The 17,457-nt window shown below is 35.3% G+C and overlaps 1 protein-coding gene across 4 annotated transcripts in view; it reads left to right on the top strand.

The window, feature by feature from the left end:
* The window catches only part of LOC128689359 (secretin receptor), a 270,899-nt gene that overhangs the window by 239,547 nt on the left and 13,895 nt on the right, over positions 1 to 17,457 (top strand). For 2 of the 4 annotated variants that reach the window (XM_053777542.2, XM_053777541.2), the window contains 2 exons: positions 2,500 to 2,680; positions 5,685 to 6,519. In XM_053777542.2, coding sequence (XP_053633517.2) covers positions 2,500 to 2,680; positions 5,685 to 6,266 — 763 coding nt within the window. In that variant the 3' untranslated portion in view covers positions 6,267 to 6,519. Of the gene's footprint in view, positions 1 to 2,499; positions 2,681 to 4,190; positions 4,841 to 5,684; positions 6,520 to 17,457 lie in introns of those variants that run through there. The other 2 variants (XM_070086167.1, XM_053777543.2) reach the window with 2 other exon arrangements.

The raw sequence follows: 17,457 nt of genomic DNA, 5'->3' as shown, positions 1-17,457 counted from the left end.
TTGCTAGCCACTGATCTACATAGTCAGTAACAGCTAACCAAGTCAGTTTTAACATAGCTGATGCCAACATTTAACTAAAGTTACGCTGGCAGCATTACCGCCCATTGCTTAAACTTGTTCTCTTAACCATCAATATCTTCTAGCTAACTGCTTGTAGTCACCATTCATGACCATAGTTGAAATGATAAATATTGTTAGCCTTTCCCCGAAACTCTCTCCAGGTAAACTCCAGGTAAACAAGCATAAACTACAAGTGACCATTCACCAACAAAGCCGCAGCACCCGTCACGATCTACCAGTATTATTACCATGCCAATCATTAAAACATTTTCAACTGTGAAAATATTTCCATTGTTTTTCTTGAGAGTAAAATATCTCAAAGAAAATGATTATGTAAATATATTACATGCATTGTGTAGATTTAACATAAAAAAACATTCTTTTCTATATGCAGCGCTTGTATTATTATTTATCCTTTTATGTATAAACACACAAACACCTGTACTGCATTAACACACGTGCTGTGTAAATGCATGCTGTGCAACCAGTCAGTCTATTTTTTATGGATGCTTCCTATTTTTTATGGTAAATAGGGTTGTATAGCAACTGGGAAATGGAAGGTAATAAGATTTGATCCATGGAGAGGGCATCTCCAACTCCTTGGATAGAGATTTTCAGCAGGCTCCAAACATTTCCTTTGAAGGGTATTGATTTTTGACCCGCATTTTTCACTGTCAGGGAGATAGTATTTCCTGTGCCTCTACTATGAGTATTTTATGTTCCCAGTGGCCCTAACATGGATATTTTGTGTTCCCTGTGCCCCTATCATGGGTATTGTTCCCTGCGCCCCTATCATGGGTATTGTTCCCTGTCCCCCTACTATGGGTATTTAGTGTTCCCCTGTGCCCCTACCATCTCCACATGTCACTCTCCATATTTAAATATTTATGTAACAAATTTATATGTGCTGTATTTTGGTTTTCTGTTAATTATTAATTCTATAAATGATGAAATAATTTTCATACTTGCAGCATGATGCTAGTAATCAATGAGAAATCTACATATATTTTAGACTTTAAAAAAAGTTTGTTATCAGGTTCTGAGTAATATCAGCTGGGAAAAAATGTTTAAAAGTATCACTGGCATTTTGCATTATTATTATCTAAAGATCACTAAACCCATAGGGATTATACAGCTGACATTCTGCAGTAGATGTGTCCATAAACCATAACACCTGTACCAAGCCCAGTCAGACACTTAATTCCACGAAATAAGAATCTCTGGTGCGTTTTGTGAGCTGCACTGATCGTAACTCCCAATGTATAGCACAGATAGAAATGGGTCATTGCATGATAATGTGAAAAAGCTATAAATCCAGAGAGGCATTGTCTTTTTCACAACTTTTTTTTCTGCACAAAGTTTTGGACAACTTGTCAGCCAGACATTGTTAGTCCCCATTGTATAATAGTGAATACATTTGAACCAAGGGAAACCATGTATATTTTACTTTGAATGGCCCTCCTGTACTACTGTATTCCATCTACATATATTAACTGACCAAATGACTTGTTGTACCAGTAACAATATATTCGAGATGTATTCTTCAACATCACATTCACATTATTATTATTATTATTATTATTATTACTATTACAATAAAAACTGTTAAACCCACAAGGGTCATACAGTGTTGTTCAACTTTCATGATAGTTTTACAAATGCACATTCACTGTATTTATTTTAACATAATTGTACACTGCGTACAATAATCTGAAGGTCCATAGGATGCTTGCCTAACTTATTAACCATCTGTCAGATCAGTAGTGTCAACCACTCTCCACATTAATGGTTAATAAAATTTGACTTTTTTTTAGTAAATGTACACTTAGTTGATGGGTTACCATAAGATTCACCCCTTAAAGAAAATTAAAAAATACTGTATTTATGCAATTTTTTTATATTCCAGTTGTTGTATTTTGCATAAATACTAACATAGTAGCTTTAGCTAACCTTGCTAAACTTTATGGAAAATTTAATAATTGTTTGTTTAGCCTATATAAGAATTTGCATACCTATATTTCACTGTTTTCCTTGGGGCGGTTTGCAAATCTTGAGGTTATCCCAATTTTTGTATCTCAGTCAGCAGAGGCTCATGCTAGTTTCTGTTCATCAGGTTTCTCTCTAGTTCTGTTCATTTTATTATTGCTTGTGTGCTTTTGTGCCTTTGTGCGAACCAGTTTGCTGCAATCACGTTTGTGAAAGAAGTACAAAATATATTCTTTTAGACTTCAAGGTTGGTGCAAGATTTAATACGAGACTGTATGGCACTGTGATATAATTGTACTGGAAAATGTAATTACTATTCAGCCCTAGTTCTGAGATCAATTTTGTTTCTGGAGAGAACCCTGATCAATTTGATGTGCCATTAATATGTACCACGCATTACAAAAGCATAAAAGTTTCTAACTCTCTGTAATGTTTCGCTTGCTTGCTGGCTAGCCGTGGCAGAACATCACTACACTCCATTCACTCGCAAGCAGAGCGACGTGATCGACAGACACCCTCTCCCCAGATGCCCAGATCAGAAGGTGGTGATGGGTCAAACTCTCGGCCACGTACTCCCTCTCCGTCCCCTACACCCACTCTCACACCATCTTATGTCTCTAGGCAACAGTCAAGGGTAAGTATAAACTTCTTAATTGGCCTTTTAGTGATAAGTTTTTCATAATACATATACAGTATTAGTAAAATTCATATACTGTGCAATGGTTTTATTAAGATATTGCATATAGAGCTATATTTTCTGAGAAAATAAGTTATTGCCCAAGATATTCTTATTCACAAAAGAAGGGTAATTGTACAGTAGCACTCTTCTAGGCTTTTATTATTATTATTATTTTGCACTGAACTGGCCGTATCCAACCGAGGTAGGGTGATCTAAAAAGACGAAGGGGGAGAAGGGGGTTATTAGCCCTTTGCTCCCGGCATTTTAATCACCTCTTACGACACGCATGGCTTACTGAGGAAGAATTCTTTTCCACTTCTCCGTGAAGATAAGAGGAAATAAAGAAGAATAAGGACTGCTAAGAAAATAGAAGAAAACCCAGATGGGTGTATAAATACATGTATGTGTACATGCATGTGTAGTGTGACCTAAATGCATGTAGAAGTAGCGAGATATACCTGTTATCCCACATGTATATTATTATTTTTATTATTATTATTATTATTATTATTATTATAAAGTGCAAGGAATGGTGGCAGCTCAATCCTTTGAATGTCATTCTGATGTGCCTTAGTAAGCTTGGGAAACAATAAATCACCATAGTTCATGTCTGTGTCAAAACAAATCATGAATGATAATGTAAGCATCAATACAGTATGTTTACATTAATCTTTTTGTTGTTGAAGTCTAAATTAAACAGTAATATCGATTGTGAAAAATTTTCCGGTTAATATTCTTGTTGCTTAACACGTTTTATATACAATGTTGTGAATATGCAGTCATGGCACAAGTATGACTGGTGGTAAATTAATTATTGAATTCAGTTATATTTCATATGTTGACAAAAAATCGAAACCCATTTGGGTTATTCAATGCCACAAATAAAACTATGATGTCACGTGATCTTCAGGTAATGTTTTTGAAGATATAAATTACTCGAGACTTGTCCTGTCAGTACTCCACCACGTTGCCTCAGTTGTGCATTGTATAACCCCTTATATTCCCATGTGTGTGTGTACTTGCCTATAAATGGTTGCAGGAGTCTAGCCCTAGGTCCTGGCCATGCCCCTCAACTTGAAGTTTGCTAAATTCACTCCCTCTTAGCCTCATGGGGATATCATACAGTACCTGATTTTCAAACTATGTATGCTGTCTCAAACACTTATTCAAGATCATTCCACCTCCCAGCCACTCTAAAACTAAAGAAATACTTTCTTATATTCCTGTGGCCTGTCTGTATCTTTAGTTTCTAGCTGTGTCCAAATACCTGTTTCTTGTACCCCTGTCCCTGTCTACCTTACCAATTCCTCTGAACGATTTTTGTTATATCTTCCTTTTATCTTCTGGCCCCCAGTGTCTTGAGCTTCATTACCATTAGCCTCTTTTCATAGCTTATACCCATTAGCTCTGGAACAAGCCTTGTTGCATACTTTTCCACTTTTAGTTTCTCAACATTTTTTTTCAGTTGGGAGTTCCATGTCTGTGCTGCACACTCCAAGAAGAACCTGACATGTGTCATACAATGGTCCTGGAGTGTACTATCCTGGTTGAGAGTCCTAAAGGCTACAGAGGTTATTCAGTTGATGTGAGCCTCTGGTAATATGCTAAGTACTATGTTCACTCCTTGAATGAGGTCTGCAGCCACTGTCCCCAGTCTTTAATCCGTATCCAGTCTTCTAGCCCTTTCCCCAGTCTTCATAACCTTGCATTTTCTGGGATTGACTTCACGCAACCCCTTATCTGACCAATCTTGCAGTTTCTCCATATCAACTTTTCCTATCCTCATCTGCATTTTATTCCCCTTATTAATTTAACATCAGCAAACAGGGATACATCTAATTAAGTCCCAGCTGACATGTTATACACATTAAAAAAAAGTACTGGTCCTAATACTGATCCTTGTGGAAGCCTACTGCTTACTCCTTACCATTCTAACATCTCTTCATAGACAATCATGCTTGCTTACTTTCCCTAAGGAAGTACATTCCTTGTACTCCAATTGAGTACATTCCCTGTTATTCCTACCAGTTAGGCCTCAGTCTCTTATGGGGTACAGTATCAAATACCTTCTTGCAGTTTAAGAAAATTGCAATCCACTCATAACCCCCCCCCCCTTTTCCTTTCTCTTTTCCATTATTCTTTCTCTTTCTATCTTTCTCTCTCTCTCTTTATCTCTCTCTTTCTCTTTCTTTCTTTCTTTCTCTCTTTCTCTTTCTTTTTCTCTTTCTCTTTCTTTCTCTTTCTCTCTTTTTCTCTTTCTCTCTTTCTCTTTCTCTCTCTCTCTCCTTTCCTTTCCTTTCCTTAAATAAATAAATAACTATCTTTCCTTTCCTTCTGCTCTCCCTCACCTTTGTTACTTTGTCATAGAATTTCCACAGGTTAATAAGACAAGCTTAGCCATCTCTGAACCATGCTGGTTAATGTTTATGAGAACTCTCCAAGTCTTCTACCAATCTCATTTTGTAGATCTTCCTTACCTTGCAGAGTATACTGTACATAACTGTTCAGTGCTTCCTGCTGTCTCATTTCTTGAATGAAGGGACTACATTCTGTCTTCCAGATCTTATGCAACTGTCTCGTGTCTATTAACTAGTTGTTTGTAAAGTGCTTCTGCTCCCTTTCATAGAATCCATGGTGTCACCTTGTTAAGTTCCATTGCCTTTGAAGTAGCCATCACTAAGTTTTTTTTTTTCATCTTTCCCTGTTGTGTATGGTGGAAAGTACTGTACCTGTACTCTGGAGGAAAGGTGCAGATACTGCAGTTTGTAGAGACTTCTGAAATGTAATGTCAGTACACCTCTGGCAGGATAATGGAGTGAGTTGTGGTGAAAGTGTTTCTTCTTTTATGGGTCACCCTACCTCAGTGAGATACTTCTAGTGTATTAAAAAATATATGTAATGATACAGTGTATGTATTTGTGTCTCTTGTGTAATAAAGGATTGAAAACTTACTCGTCAGGATATGAGTATGGAGCAAGGTTCAACAGAGTCATATGATGAAGCAATAGAGTTACAGCCTTGCACAGCCTCAGATGGAACTCAGCATCAGAAAATAGTTGTTCAAGAATCAAGCTTTGAAGACCCTGTATATTCTCCTTCCTACCTCTCAACAGTCAAGTCTGCCTCAGTGGAAGTAAGCACTGTCAGGAACACTAGTGAATCTACCCCTGTTGAAATATTAATTGATTTTCATGATGAAAGTTGTAATTTCCTGGAAGATACCAATTTGAAAAATGTTCAGATCAGCCCCAAAAGTAATGGCCCAGTTTCATCTCAAAATGGGCAGGTAAATGGAAGAATGAAGGAAAAACACTTAACTTTCTCTGAATCAACAGAGCAGTTTCTCAGTACCAAAACAAGCCCATCCAAAGAAAATGGATCCATTATAAGTGGAAGTAAAAACAGTAATGAAGATGCAATCAAAGGTGTAATATGTGTTAATGTGAATAAAAACAGTCTAAAATCAACAACCCCACTCCAAGTAGATTCACATGTAATAAAGAAAAGCAGTAAAGGAAAGGAACAAGAAACTATGTTGTAAATTACTTATTATGTGATGGTAAGTAAAGAAAGTCTGTTATTTAGAACAGAAGTGTGTTTAATACCAAGGGTCCTTCCTCTTATCTTTGCTCTCATATGGCATACAATGTGATCTTCGACTTCATCAAGGTGGTGACTTCTAATGCAGGTTATGTAACTGGCTTTCAAGAAATTATTGAATAGCATAGACTCATGTTCACAAAAAAATAAGTATTATATTCACAGAAAGAGCTAAACCTGGATCACAACTACAGCACCAAAAAAAAAAATATATATATTATATATATATATATATATATATATATATATATATATATATATATATATATATATATATATATATATATATATATATATATATATATATATAATATTTTTTTTTTCTCAAAAAGTCGGTCGTCTCCCACCGATATATATATATACTATATATATATATATACATATATACATATATATATACATATATATATACATACATATATACACATATACATATATACATATATATATATATATATATATGCAAAACAACCACTCTGAAAGAATAGAGAAATTCCAAGCGCTTTCGTGACTACTCACATTATCAAGGAACTATGAAAGTGAAGCATCCAAGGAAGCTATATAAGGGGTCGGCCAGCACCTCACTATCAGATCCCACAACGGTTAAACACGTGACGCGCGGCGAGCCAACTTGGACAGGTCCTTTGCAAAACTCACCCCCAAGCTATTTATTTGTCCAGTGTATTATTAAATTCTACCCAAATTCTATTAATTATAAATGGATCTAATTTATATAAACCAAAGGAAATATTCATATTATTGTCAAAACTGCTTTTTATGAAACAAGATTCAATTATATTCCTGTCGACCATGGACTTGCTTGATACTACTTTCTCAACTTTTTGAAAATCAATTGGATGGTTAAAATCTCTTACATGAATAAATAGAGCATTGGAATCTTGTCCAGTTCTAATGCTATATTTATGTTGTTTTAATCTTAGTTCGAGATTTTTACCAGTTTGACCGTAATAAACTTTATCGCAAATTTTACAAGGAATCTTATAGACACATCCATCAGCATTTTGGGGGGAATTCTTAATCAAAAGTTTTTTTTACTGTATCAAGATTTTTGAATACAACTTTAATATTAAAAGTCTTAAGAAGAGAAGGCATATCAACCAAGTTTTCATGGTAAGGGAGAACCAACATATTTTTAGTTGAATAAGGCTGGTTGCCCTTTTTTGGATTATAAAAAGTGTTCCTAGCAACTTTAAAAGATTTATCAATTACATTTCTTGGGTATTTTAAATCATTACCTATTTCATAAATTTTGGATATTTCCTCATCTATGAACTCAGGACTACAAATTCGTAAAGCTCTCAAAAATATTGATGAGAAAACAGACAGTTTGACTCTATCTTGATGCGAGGAATAATAGTGGACATAGGAACAGTTATTTGTAGGTTTTCTGTAAATTTTAAATTTGAATTCATTATTACCCTTAATAATTAAAACATCTAGAAAAGGCAATGAGTTATTTTCTTCAAACTCGACAGTAAAGTTTATAGAATGGGCTAAGCTATTTAATTTTCCAAGAAAATGGTGTATACCTACATTTTTGGGCATAAGACACAAAATATCATCAACATATCTGAACCATTTAGCTCTATTAGGGAGGATTGTGTTAAGCAACCTTGTTTCAAAAAATTCCATGTATAGGTTACTAAGAACAGGTGAAAGAGGATTTCCCATTGCCATACCAAACTTCTGAGTGTAAAACTTATCATTAAATACAAATTTTGCATCAACAATGCAAAGTTTAATAAGTTTAATGATAGTAGGAACTGGCAATGGTAAATCATAGTTAACGAGTTCTTCAGATAAGAAACTTAATAAATCATCAACAGGAACTTTCGTAAACAAGGAAGTAACATCAAAACTAACCATGTTAAAATCATTTAAGTCAGTCAAGGAGTTTAATTTATCAACCAAGTCTATGTTGTTTTTAACATTAAAGTTAGAAATTTTGCCAACAATAGGGCTCAAAATATCGACAAGCCATTTGGATAATTTATATGAAACTGACCCTATGGAGCTAATAATTGGTCTGACTGGATTCCCTGGTTTGTGTGTTTTTATTAGTCCATACATGTAAGGTAAAGATGGATTAGTGGAAGTAAATTGTTTGACTAATTCATCTTTGCCTTTCAGTAGAAGTTTTATAGTTTTATTGAAATTGCTGTTAACGGTTTCTAGGGGATTTTTCCTAAGTTTAGAATAGGTTTCAGTATCATCTAAGAGATTATTCATTTTTTCTTGGTAATCATTTTCTTTCATAATTACTATTGCATTTATTTTGTCTGCTTTAGTAAGGCGCAAATTTTTATTGTTATTAAGTGTATCATAAGACTTAAAGAATCTTTGAGGGCAATTGGGAATGTTTGGTTTTAACATAGAGCTGTATACCATTCCTTTACTAATATTAATTTCATCACCTGTTTGAAATCACCTGTTTACTGTGATCTTATTGCATTAATGGATACCACACGACTCTTCAGAATGTTCTCGATAAGCTTTCCTAATCATATATCTTTTGTTTCACAGTTTTCTTCTGCACTGATCAAGTCCCACAAGTTAAAAATTCGACTTAATTTTTTAAAAAATTGTTTAAATGAACAAGTTCTGCCCAAGTCTCTTTTACCCAATAGACTCCTTGACATGAGAGATCGTCCTTTTGATGATTTTATGAGAATTATTCTTCAGAAACATATTGAAATAACTAAAATACAGGAGAAGGAAGCATTCAAAATATTGAGAAACAAAAAATACTCTTTTAATCAGGCCATTCCATCAGAATGGAAACACAGTATGTTGGATCATTGCTATAATAAACTCAGAAGAATTTGTAATGAACTCAAGAGCAAACTACAAAGAAAATTAGACATTTTAATTGAAAATAGTGATTGGACAAAGCATGCTAATAACAATTTTGTAATTAACTTATCAGATGAAATTTTAGACAAACATACAACTGCTGCTCTAGGTTTTGGCCTAAGTTTTGCAACTTCAAAAACACTTAATAATGTTGAAATTGCAAAAGCCTTTTGTAACTTTGAAAAATTTTCTGATTTATCCTCTGATGAAATTAATATTAGTAAAGGAATGGTATACAGCTCTATGTTAAAACCAAACATTCCCAATTGCCCTCAAAGATTCTTTAAGTCTTATGATACACTTAATAACAATAAAAATTTGCGCCTTACTAAAGCAGACAAAATAAATGCAATAGTAATTATGAAAGAAAATGATTACCAAGAAAAAATGAATAATCTCTTAGATGATACTGAAACCTATTCTAAACTTAGGAAAAATCCCCTAGAAACCGTTAACAGCAATTTCAATAAAACTATAAAACTTCTACTGAAAGGCAAAGATGAATTAGTCAAACAATTTACTTCCACTAATCCATCTTTACCTTACATGTATGGACTAATAAAAACACACAAACCAGGGAATCCAGTCAGACCAATTATTAGCTCCATAGGGTCAGTTTCATATAAATTATCCAAATGGCTTGTCGATATTTTGAGCCCTATTGTTGGCAAAATTTCTAACTTTAATGTTAAAAACAACATAGACTTGGTTGATAAATTAAACTCCTTGACTGACTTAAATGATTTTAACATGGTTAGTTTTGATGTTACTTCCTTGTTTACGAAAGTTCCTGTTGATGATTTATTAAGTTTCTTATCTGAAGAACTCGTTAACTATGATTTACCATTGCCAGTTCCTACTATCATTAAACTTATTAAACTTTGCATTGTTGATGCAAAATTTGTATTTAATGATAAGTTTTACACTCAGAAGTTTGGTATGGCAATGGGAAATCCTCTTTCACCTGTTCTTAGTAACCTATACATGGAATTTTTTGAAACAAGGTTGCTTAACACAATCCTCCCTAATAGAGCTAAATGGTTCAGATATGTTGATGATATTTTGTGTCTTATGCCCAAAAATGTAGGTATACACCATTTTCTTGGAAAATTAAATAGCTTAGCCCATTCTATAAACTTTACTGTCGAGTTTGAAGAAAATAACTCATTGCCTTTTCTAGATGTTTTAATTATTAAGGGTAATAATGAATTCAAATTTAAAATTTACAGAAAACCTACAAATAACTGTTCCTATGTCCACTATTATTCCTCGCATCAAGATAGAGTCAAACTGTCTGTTTTCTCATCAATGTTTTTGAGAGCTTTACGAATTTGTAGTCCTGAGTTCATAGATGAGGAAATATCCAAAATTTATGAAATAGGTAATGATTTAAAATACCCAAGAAATGTAATTGATAAATCTTTTAAAGTTGCTAGGAACACTTTTTATAATCCAAAAAAGGGCAACCAGCCTTATTCAACTAAAAATATGTTGGTTCTCCCTTACCATGAAAACTTGGTTGATATGCCTTCTCTTCTTAAGACTTTTAATATTAAAGTTGTATTCAAAAATCTTGATACAGTAAAAAAACTTTTGATTAAGAATTCCCCCCAAAATGCTGATGGATGTGTCTATAAGATTCCTTGTAAAATTTGCGATAAAGTTTATTACGGTCAAACTGGTAAAAATCTCGAACTAAAATTAAAACAACATAAATATAGCATTAGAACTGGACAAGATTCCAATGCTCTATTTATTCATGTAAGAGATTTTAACCATCCAATTGATTTTCAAAAAGTTGAGAAAGTAGTATCAAGCAAGTCCATGGTCGACAGGAATATAATTGAATCTTGTTTCATAAAAAGCAGTTTTGACAATAATATGAATATTTCCTTTGGTTTATATAAATTAGATCCATTTATAATTAATAGAATTTGGGTAGAATTTAATAATACACTGGACAAATAAATAGCTTGGGGGTGAGTTTTGCAAAGGACCTGTCCAAGTTGGCTCGCCGCGCGTCACGTGTTTAACCGTTGTGGGATCTGATAGTGAGGTGCTGGCCGACCCCTTATATAGCTTCCTTGGATGCTTCACTTTCATAGTTCCTTGATAATGTGAGTAGTCACGAAAGCGCTTGGAATTTCTCTATTCTTTCAGAGTGGTTGTTTTGCATATTTTGAAATCACCTGTTTACTGTGATCTTATTGCATATATATATATATATATATATATATATATATATATATATATATATATATATATATATATATATATATATATATATATACACACATACATACATACACATACACACACACACACACTGTAATTGTAGAGTAAGGTTTTGGCATAAACATTAGAAATAGTAAAAAGAGCTTTTATGCAAACATTTGCTTGTGATTTGTATAGTTCTGAAATAAAATTTGTATAGTTATTGATAGTGGAAGTGGCTACAGTTTTCAGGCTTGCGTATTATAATTTATGGATACCACATTCTGTTTAGTATGCTTGTGGGTGTGATTTTAAATAACTTAGTGACGATTTTTAGTTACAGGAGCAGAACAATGCTTATGGTGTCTTGTCAGTGAGGCACCTCAAATCAGTACCTAACCAGCTGGGCTGTGGTTCATACGTCAGTTTGCGTGCGGCCAGCAATAACAGCCTGGTTGATCACTGATCCATCACGAGGCCTGGTCTCAGACGGGGCTGCAGGGGCATTGACCCCCGAAACACACTCTAGGTATACAGTGGACCCCCGGTTAACGATATTTTTTTACTCCAGAAGTATGTTCAGGTGCCAGTACTGACCGAATTTGTTCCCATAAGGAATATTGTGAAGTAGATTAGTCCGTGTCAGACCCCCAAACATACACGTACAAACGCACTTACATAAATACACTTACATAATTGGTCGCATTCGGAGGTGATCGTTATGTGGGGGTCCACTGTACTCCAGGTATAAAAGGTCCTCCTAGTTCCCATTTGAGTGTCCTACCATGATACATGTAGTATTTGTAAAGAAAACCCTTTTAGCATCTTGTTCTTCCTGCTGATAATACCTAGAAACATTCATCCTATACCACTCCTTAGCCAGCAAAGACATTTTAAGTACAGTGGACCCCCGGTTAACGATATTTTTTCATTCCAGAAGTATGTTCAGGTGCCAGTACTGACCGAATTTGTTCCCATAAGGAACATTGTGAAGTAGATTAGTCCATTTCAGACCCCCAAACATACACGTACAAACGCACTTACATAAATACACTTACATAATTGGTCGCATTGGGAGGTGATCGTTAAGCGGGGGTCCACTGTACTCTTATCTTCATAAATTTCTTTTTAGCTCTCAAAAGTATTATGTAGCATGTCTATACTATTTGTTATATTACTTGCACTTTTTAAAATACGTATGGACACCACACAGTTATTGCATATTTTAATTTTGACCTGACATGTGTTGTGAATGTTTTTTCAGCATCTCTCCAGCAACATATTATGGTCACTTGTCATTAACATATTCTTCTGCTTCCCATGTTTTCTTACCATAACTTTTAAGTCTTCGTTTTCTACCGCTAAGATTTCAGCATTTTTTGTTGTTGTTGCTGCTGCTTGTTGTTCTTTTACGAATACAGTTAGTGCACAAAATGCATGCTAAAGAGATAACTGACAAAGTGAGGCAGACGGATCTTCAGCTTTTTAACCAGTTGAACGTAAAGAGTAATAGTAGACAGTCAGGTCAGAAGCTGCCACAGTGAAAAGCTTTGTTCCACAAGGCACAGTACTGTTCCCCCATCCTGTTCCTCGTTCCTCCTCTCTATCCACATTTGGTAGTTTCTCTCAAGTGCTACTGCATTGACAATATTTTTTAGTATGATTTGCATTTCAGTTTCAATGTCATTCTTCTTCCCTCTCATAATGTACCTCAGTTCTCTTCTTTTTTATATTTGCTGCAGTTATATGTGTATTATTATTATTATATTAAGAAGGGTTAAACATGTGCAGGTCACACACCATATGTACAGTGCTGCCACTATGTCGTTATTTGACCCTTTGTGCTTTCCCTCCAGTCTTCTTGAACATCAAGCCCACTTTTTCTGTGCAGTAATGAATAAAAACCTATAAAAATATACATACACATGTACACAAATGCCACATACATACATACATACACTGCATGCCATCACAAACACCACACACTGACAACTCCTACAGGGTTTGACAAGGTTTGGTTAAGGATCCCTAACTTTATTAACAAGCTATTTACAGGTTAAAGATTCCTAACTTTATTGACAAGCTAAGAGCTGTTACCTACATCACCTCATTTGAAAGCATTTTTATTGTTAGGGAACAGGATGAAGTTGAACCCATCTGTGGGCCAGCATTTTCATCCGATCAATTGACTTTATCTCGTTGACATCGTAATGCTGTACGAATGTGTTCCATACTCGAGTCATCCTGGGGATAAATTATCTCAGATGAAGTGATGTTCTGGAGAAGGGTACAGCCAGAGTGAAGTTGCTGCTTTCTAAAACCCATCTTGTGGTATAGAAGCTTGCTTCACGCTGTCCTCGAAGTGGATCCAAGTGTGGTACTCTCTGACTCTGTCTGTCTGTCTGTCTGTCTCTCTCTCTCTGTCTCTCTCTCTCTGTCTCTCTCTCTCTCTTTCTCTGTCTCTGTCTCTCTCTCTCTGTCTCTGTCTCTCTCTCTCTGTCTCTGTCTCTCTCTCTCTGTCTCTGTCTCTCTCTCTCTCTCTCTCTCTCTCAAAACATGCACAGCATCTCCCACCAATGCAGGATGATCCCATCCCCCCCCCCCACTTCCCCAAACAAAAAAGACATCATGGTTCATATGGTTCTCCATACTACAACATCTTCATTGTAGTTTCTCTTTGTGTTTAGCATCCTGTACACACCTTTCTTATTTTCCCACTCTTATATTCAAAAGCGATTTTAAAACTGGCTAATATCTCAGAAGTTTCTTATGATTTCATTGATACAGCAAGGTCTTCCGGTGATAATCTTTTGCCAGCAATGGCTACTATGGCCTCTATTTATCCAATGCCTTTCGTATACCATGACCGTACCATATATTAATCTTGGCTCCTGACGTGTGTGTGTACTCACCTAGTTGAGGTTGCAGGGGTCGAGTCCAAGCTCCTGGTTGTGTGTGTTGTTCTTAAGAGCTACTATGCAACAGCTTGCAAGGATGTTGCAAGTAGTGGCTGTATTTAAGTTCAGAGATTGTAGATAAATAGCTGGTGTTCCATATGAAGGCCTTTCAAAGTACAGTTGAAATATTGTACAGTACCAAAATTGTACTTGGAATTCCAAAAAAAAATTATTTTTTGTATGAAATTAGAATGACCAATGTTGCAAGGACAATAATTATATACAAAACATTACACCTTTAAAGAGGGTGTAAAATATGTAAATAACTACACAAGAGTTATTTTATTCTTAATACTGTAGTTCCCCGTCATGGCATAACCCTGTTATACCTGTAAATACTTTATCTTAAAATATGCATATTTATATCTGTTCCAGCAGATTAGTTCTTTTACTTAGGAATAAGACAACTACCATGGTATGTACAGTGTATCTTCAAGCTGTTATAGCTGTGTTCTTGTATACAGGTATAGTATATCACTGTCAACTCTTCGTCCATAAAAAAAAATTCTGTATACTCCAGTATGCTGTGACTGCTTTACTAAAGACAGTTTAGTAGTACATGTGCCAAATTTCAAAGTGTCTAATTTTTTTTTTTTTTAAGGAATACTTGTACAGTAATGTGTATCATATGCTGAATTTAAAAAATCTAGATTAGTCAAAAAATTAATAGTTCTTCACTTAAAATCTTGTTATAATGTGTGGCTTGTAATGGAACAGGAGGATTTGATACAATAGAAATTTTATCTTGACTTTTAAATGCTGTATATTTATTTATGTTTTGCTTCATTAAAATTACTGAATAGCAAGTAGAAACATCTAAATACACATGATTTAAAAAAACTCCAAAACCAAAGTAAAAATTTAAATATAGTGTTCTGATAAAATATTTTGTCATTAATGTCTGCAGCATGAAGCATCACCTGAGTATTATTTTGTAGTTTAGCTGTAAATGACACTAAAAGTGTCACTAAAAGTGTCATTTACAGTAAGTGTCATTTACAGCTAAACACTCGCTAATCCCTCAAAACTTGACATTTTCAAATTCTGTATTCTGTTTTAAATTTAATCAAATTTAAACCAAAAGCAGTTCCCCTTTCACCACAAAGTGGGACTTTTCAGATAATCTGTTGTGTACAGTAGTGCACTTTTTTTTTTCTTTTCCATAGTTTATACATTCCTCTGCCCATACTAATTGTGTCGGAGGCTTGCAGATAGCACCATTGAAATCTGGAAAAAGGTGAATTAGCACAAAAGTTAAGTATGAAATACCCTGCATCAGGTGATTTTATTGTTGGTTGTAAGGACTGTGATGATTCAAGCAGCAGTATGAACTCTTACCGTCAGAATTCCAGACTCGCTAATTGACTTATATAGTAGACCATCTGTTAAGATGTGATCTTGTAGGATTTACACTGTGACAGTTGAAAAATTGTGCATTTTGCAATCATGATGCTGTGGTGTTCAGTTATGACTTCATGATGGTGCAGAGTTAGGGAAAAATACAAACGCTATGGGATCTTGCCCTCCACCTTGCAGCCAGTCTGTTGGTCAGACCATTGTCTTTACGAGGGAGGCCTAGTCGCAATGCATACAACCTCCTGTGCCTCAGTTCTCTGTGCATGTCTCATACCATATTTATCTCTGTTGGTCTTCTCAATATTTCATGTCTTAATATTAACCATGGTACCCTAGAGAAATTAGTGATGCTGGAAGTGGTAAGAAGCCTGAAAATCAGTCCTGGTGTTTTGAAAAAATTGAGATATTAGATAATCTGAAGAGTGGTGCATGTATAGTGTATGGGGAGTGAGTCTGATATCAGTGAAGCATTCAGTTCATTAAATTAAAAGGAATGAGAAGATAAGAGCCTATGCAATGAGTAACACAGGTTGTGACCTCCTGAAAAGAATGACACAGGTCATAACAGCTAACAAGAAATTGAGTGAGTGGATTGAGCGGTAACCCAAGAAAAGCACACCACTCAATTTCACATTAGTAAGGTAAAAAATCCTTAGAGTACTATAAAACAGTGTGTGATGAAGGCAAGTCTGAACAAGAGTGTGCATTTAGTACAGACTGGTTCCACAAGTTCAAATTGCTCGGTCAGTTAGCTGTATAATATTAAGTGTTCTGGCGAAAGTTCTTCAGCTGACCACAGGCAAGTTTTTCGGCTGGCCTCAGGAAATTTCCCTGCTGAATTATCTGGAATCTACCTGGAGGGTATTCCAGGGGTCAATGCCCTGCAGCCTGGAATTGTAGGAAATTATTTCTGAGGGTGACTATGACCCATAGCAAGTGTTGAATGTTGACAAGGCAAGTCTTTGTTGGAAATTACCATTAAGAACTTATATCAGTAAGCAAGAGAAAGGTGCACCAGGATGCAAAGCAGCAAAGGATCGCTTCAGCTTGCTAGTTTGAGATAACGTGTCGGGCAGTTTTAAGTACAGTGGTCCCTAGTTTATCGTCGTTAATCCATTCCTGACACCCAGAAGTATTAAAACAAAAAATTTTTTACGTGAAATATAGATGTAGTACATAAACAATACAATGGGACATGATGAATGAAACATTAACAGCATAACACTTACCTTTAGTGGCAATTCCTCTTAGTGTATGGAAGACTGGAGGAGGAGAGAGATTGGATTAGTTACTGTTTGGAAGGGGAATCCCCTTCCATCAACACCTCAGGTACCAAGTCCTTTTCTGGGGTTACATACTTCTCTGTTTCTTAATGCCACTAGGACCAGCTTGAGAGTCACTGGAGTCCTGTCTCGCAAAAAATGTGTCCAGAGAGCTCTGTTTCTGGCGTCTCTTTAAAACTTCCCTAAAATGGGCCAAGACTCTGTCACTGTGCAATTTGCCGATATGGCTTACAACATCATTCTCAGGGTGATGTTTTTCCATAAATCTTTCCATCCTACCCCACATTTCAAAAATCTTAATTTCTGAAGAAGGCACCTTCTACCATCTCTTCCTCCTTTTCTGCAGCAAGATTCTGAGCTGCAATCTGTTGCTGTTCCTGCTGAAGCTCTTGCAGCTCCTCAGTGGTTAGCTCTTCGTTGTGGTCCTCCAGCTCTTTCACATCCTCCA

This window comes from Cherax quadricarinatus, chromosome 18 (genome assembly GCF_038502225.1).
Source record: "Cherax quadricarinatus isolate ZL_2023a chromosome 18, ASM3850222v1, whole genome shotgun sequence".
Lineage (NCBI taxonomy): Eukaryota > Metazoa > Arthropoda > Malacostraca > Decapoda > Parastacidae > Cherax > Cherax quadricarinatus.
The sequence above is the reverse complement of the archived record's forward strand: the minus strand, read 5'-3'. Positions and strand labels throughout refer to the sequence as shown.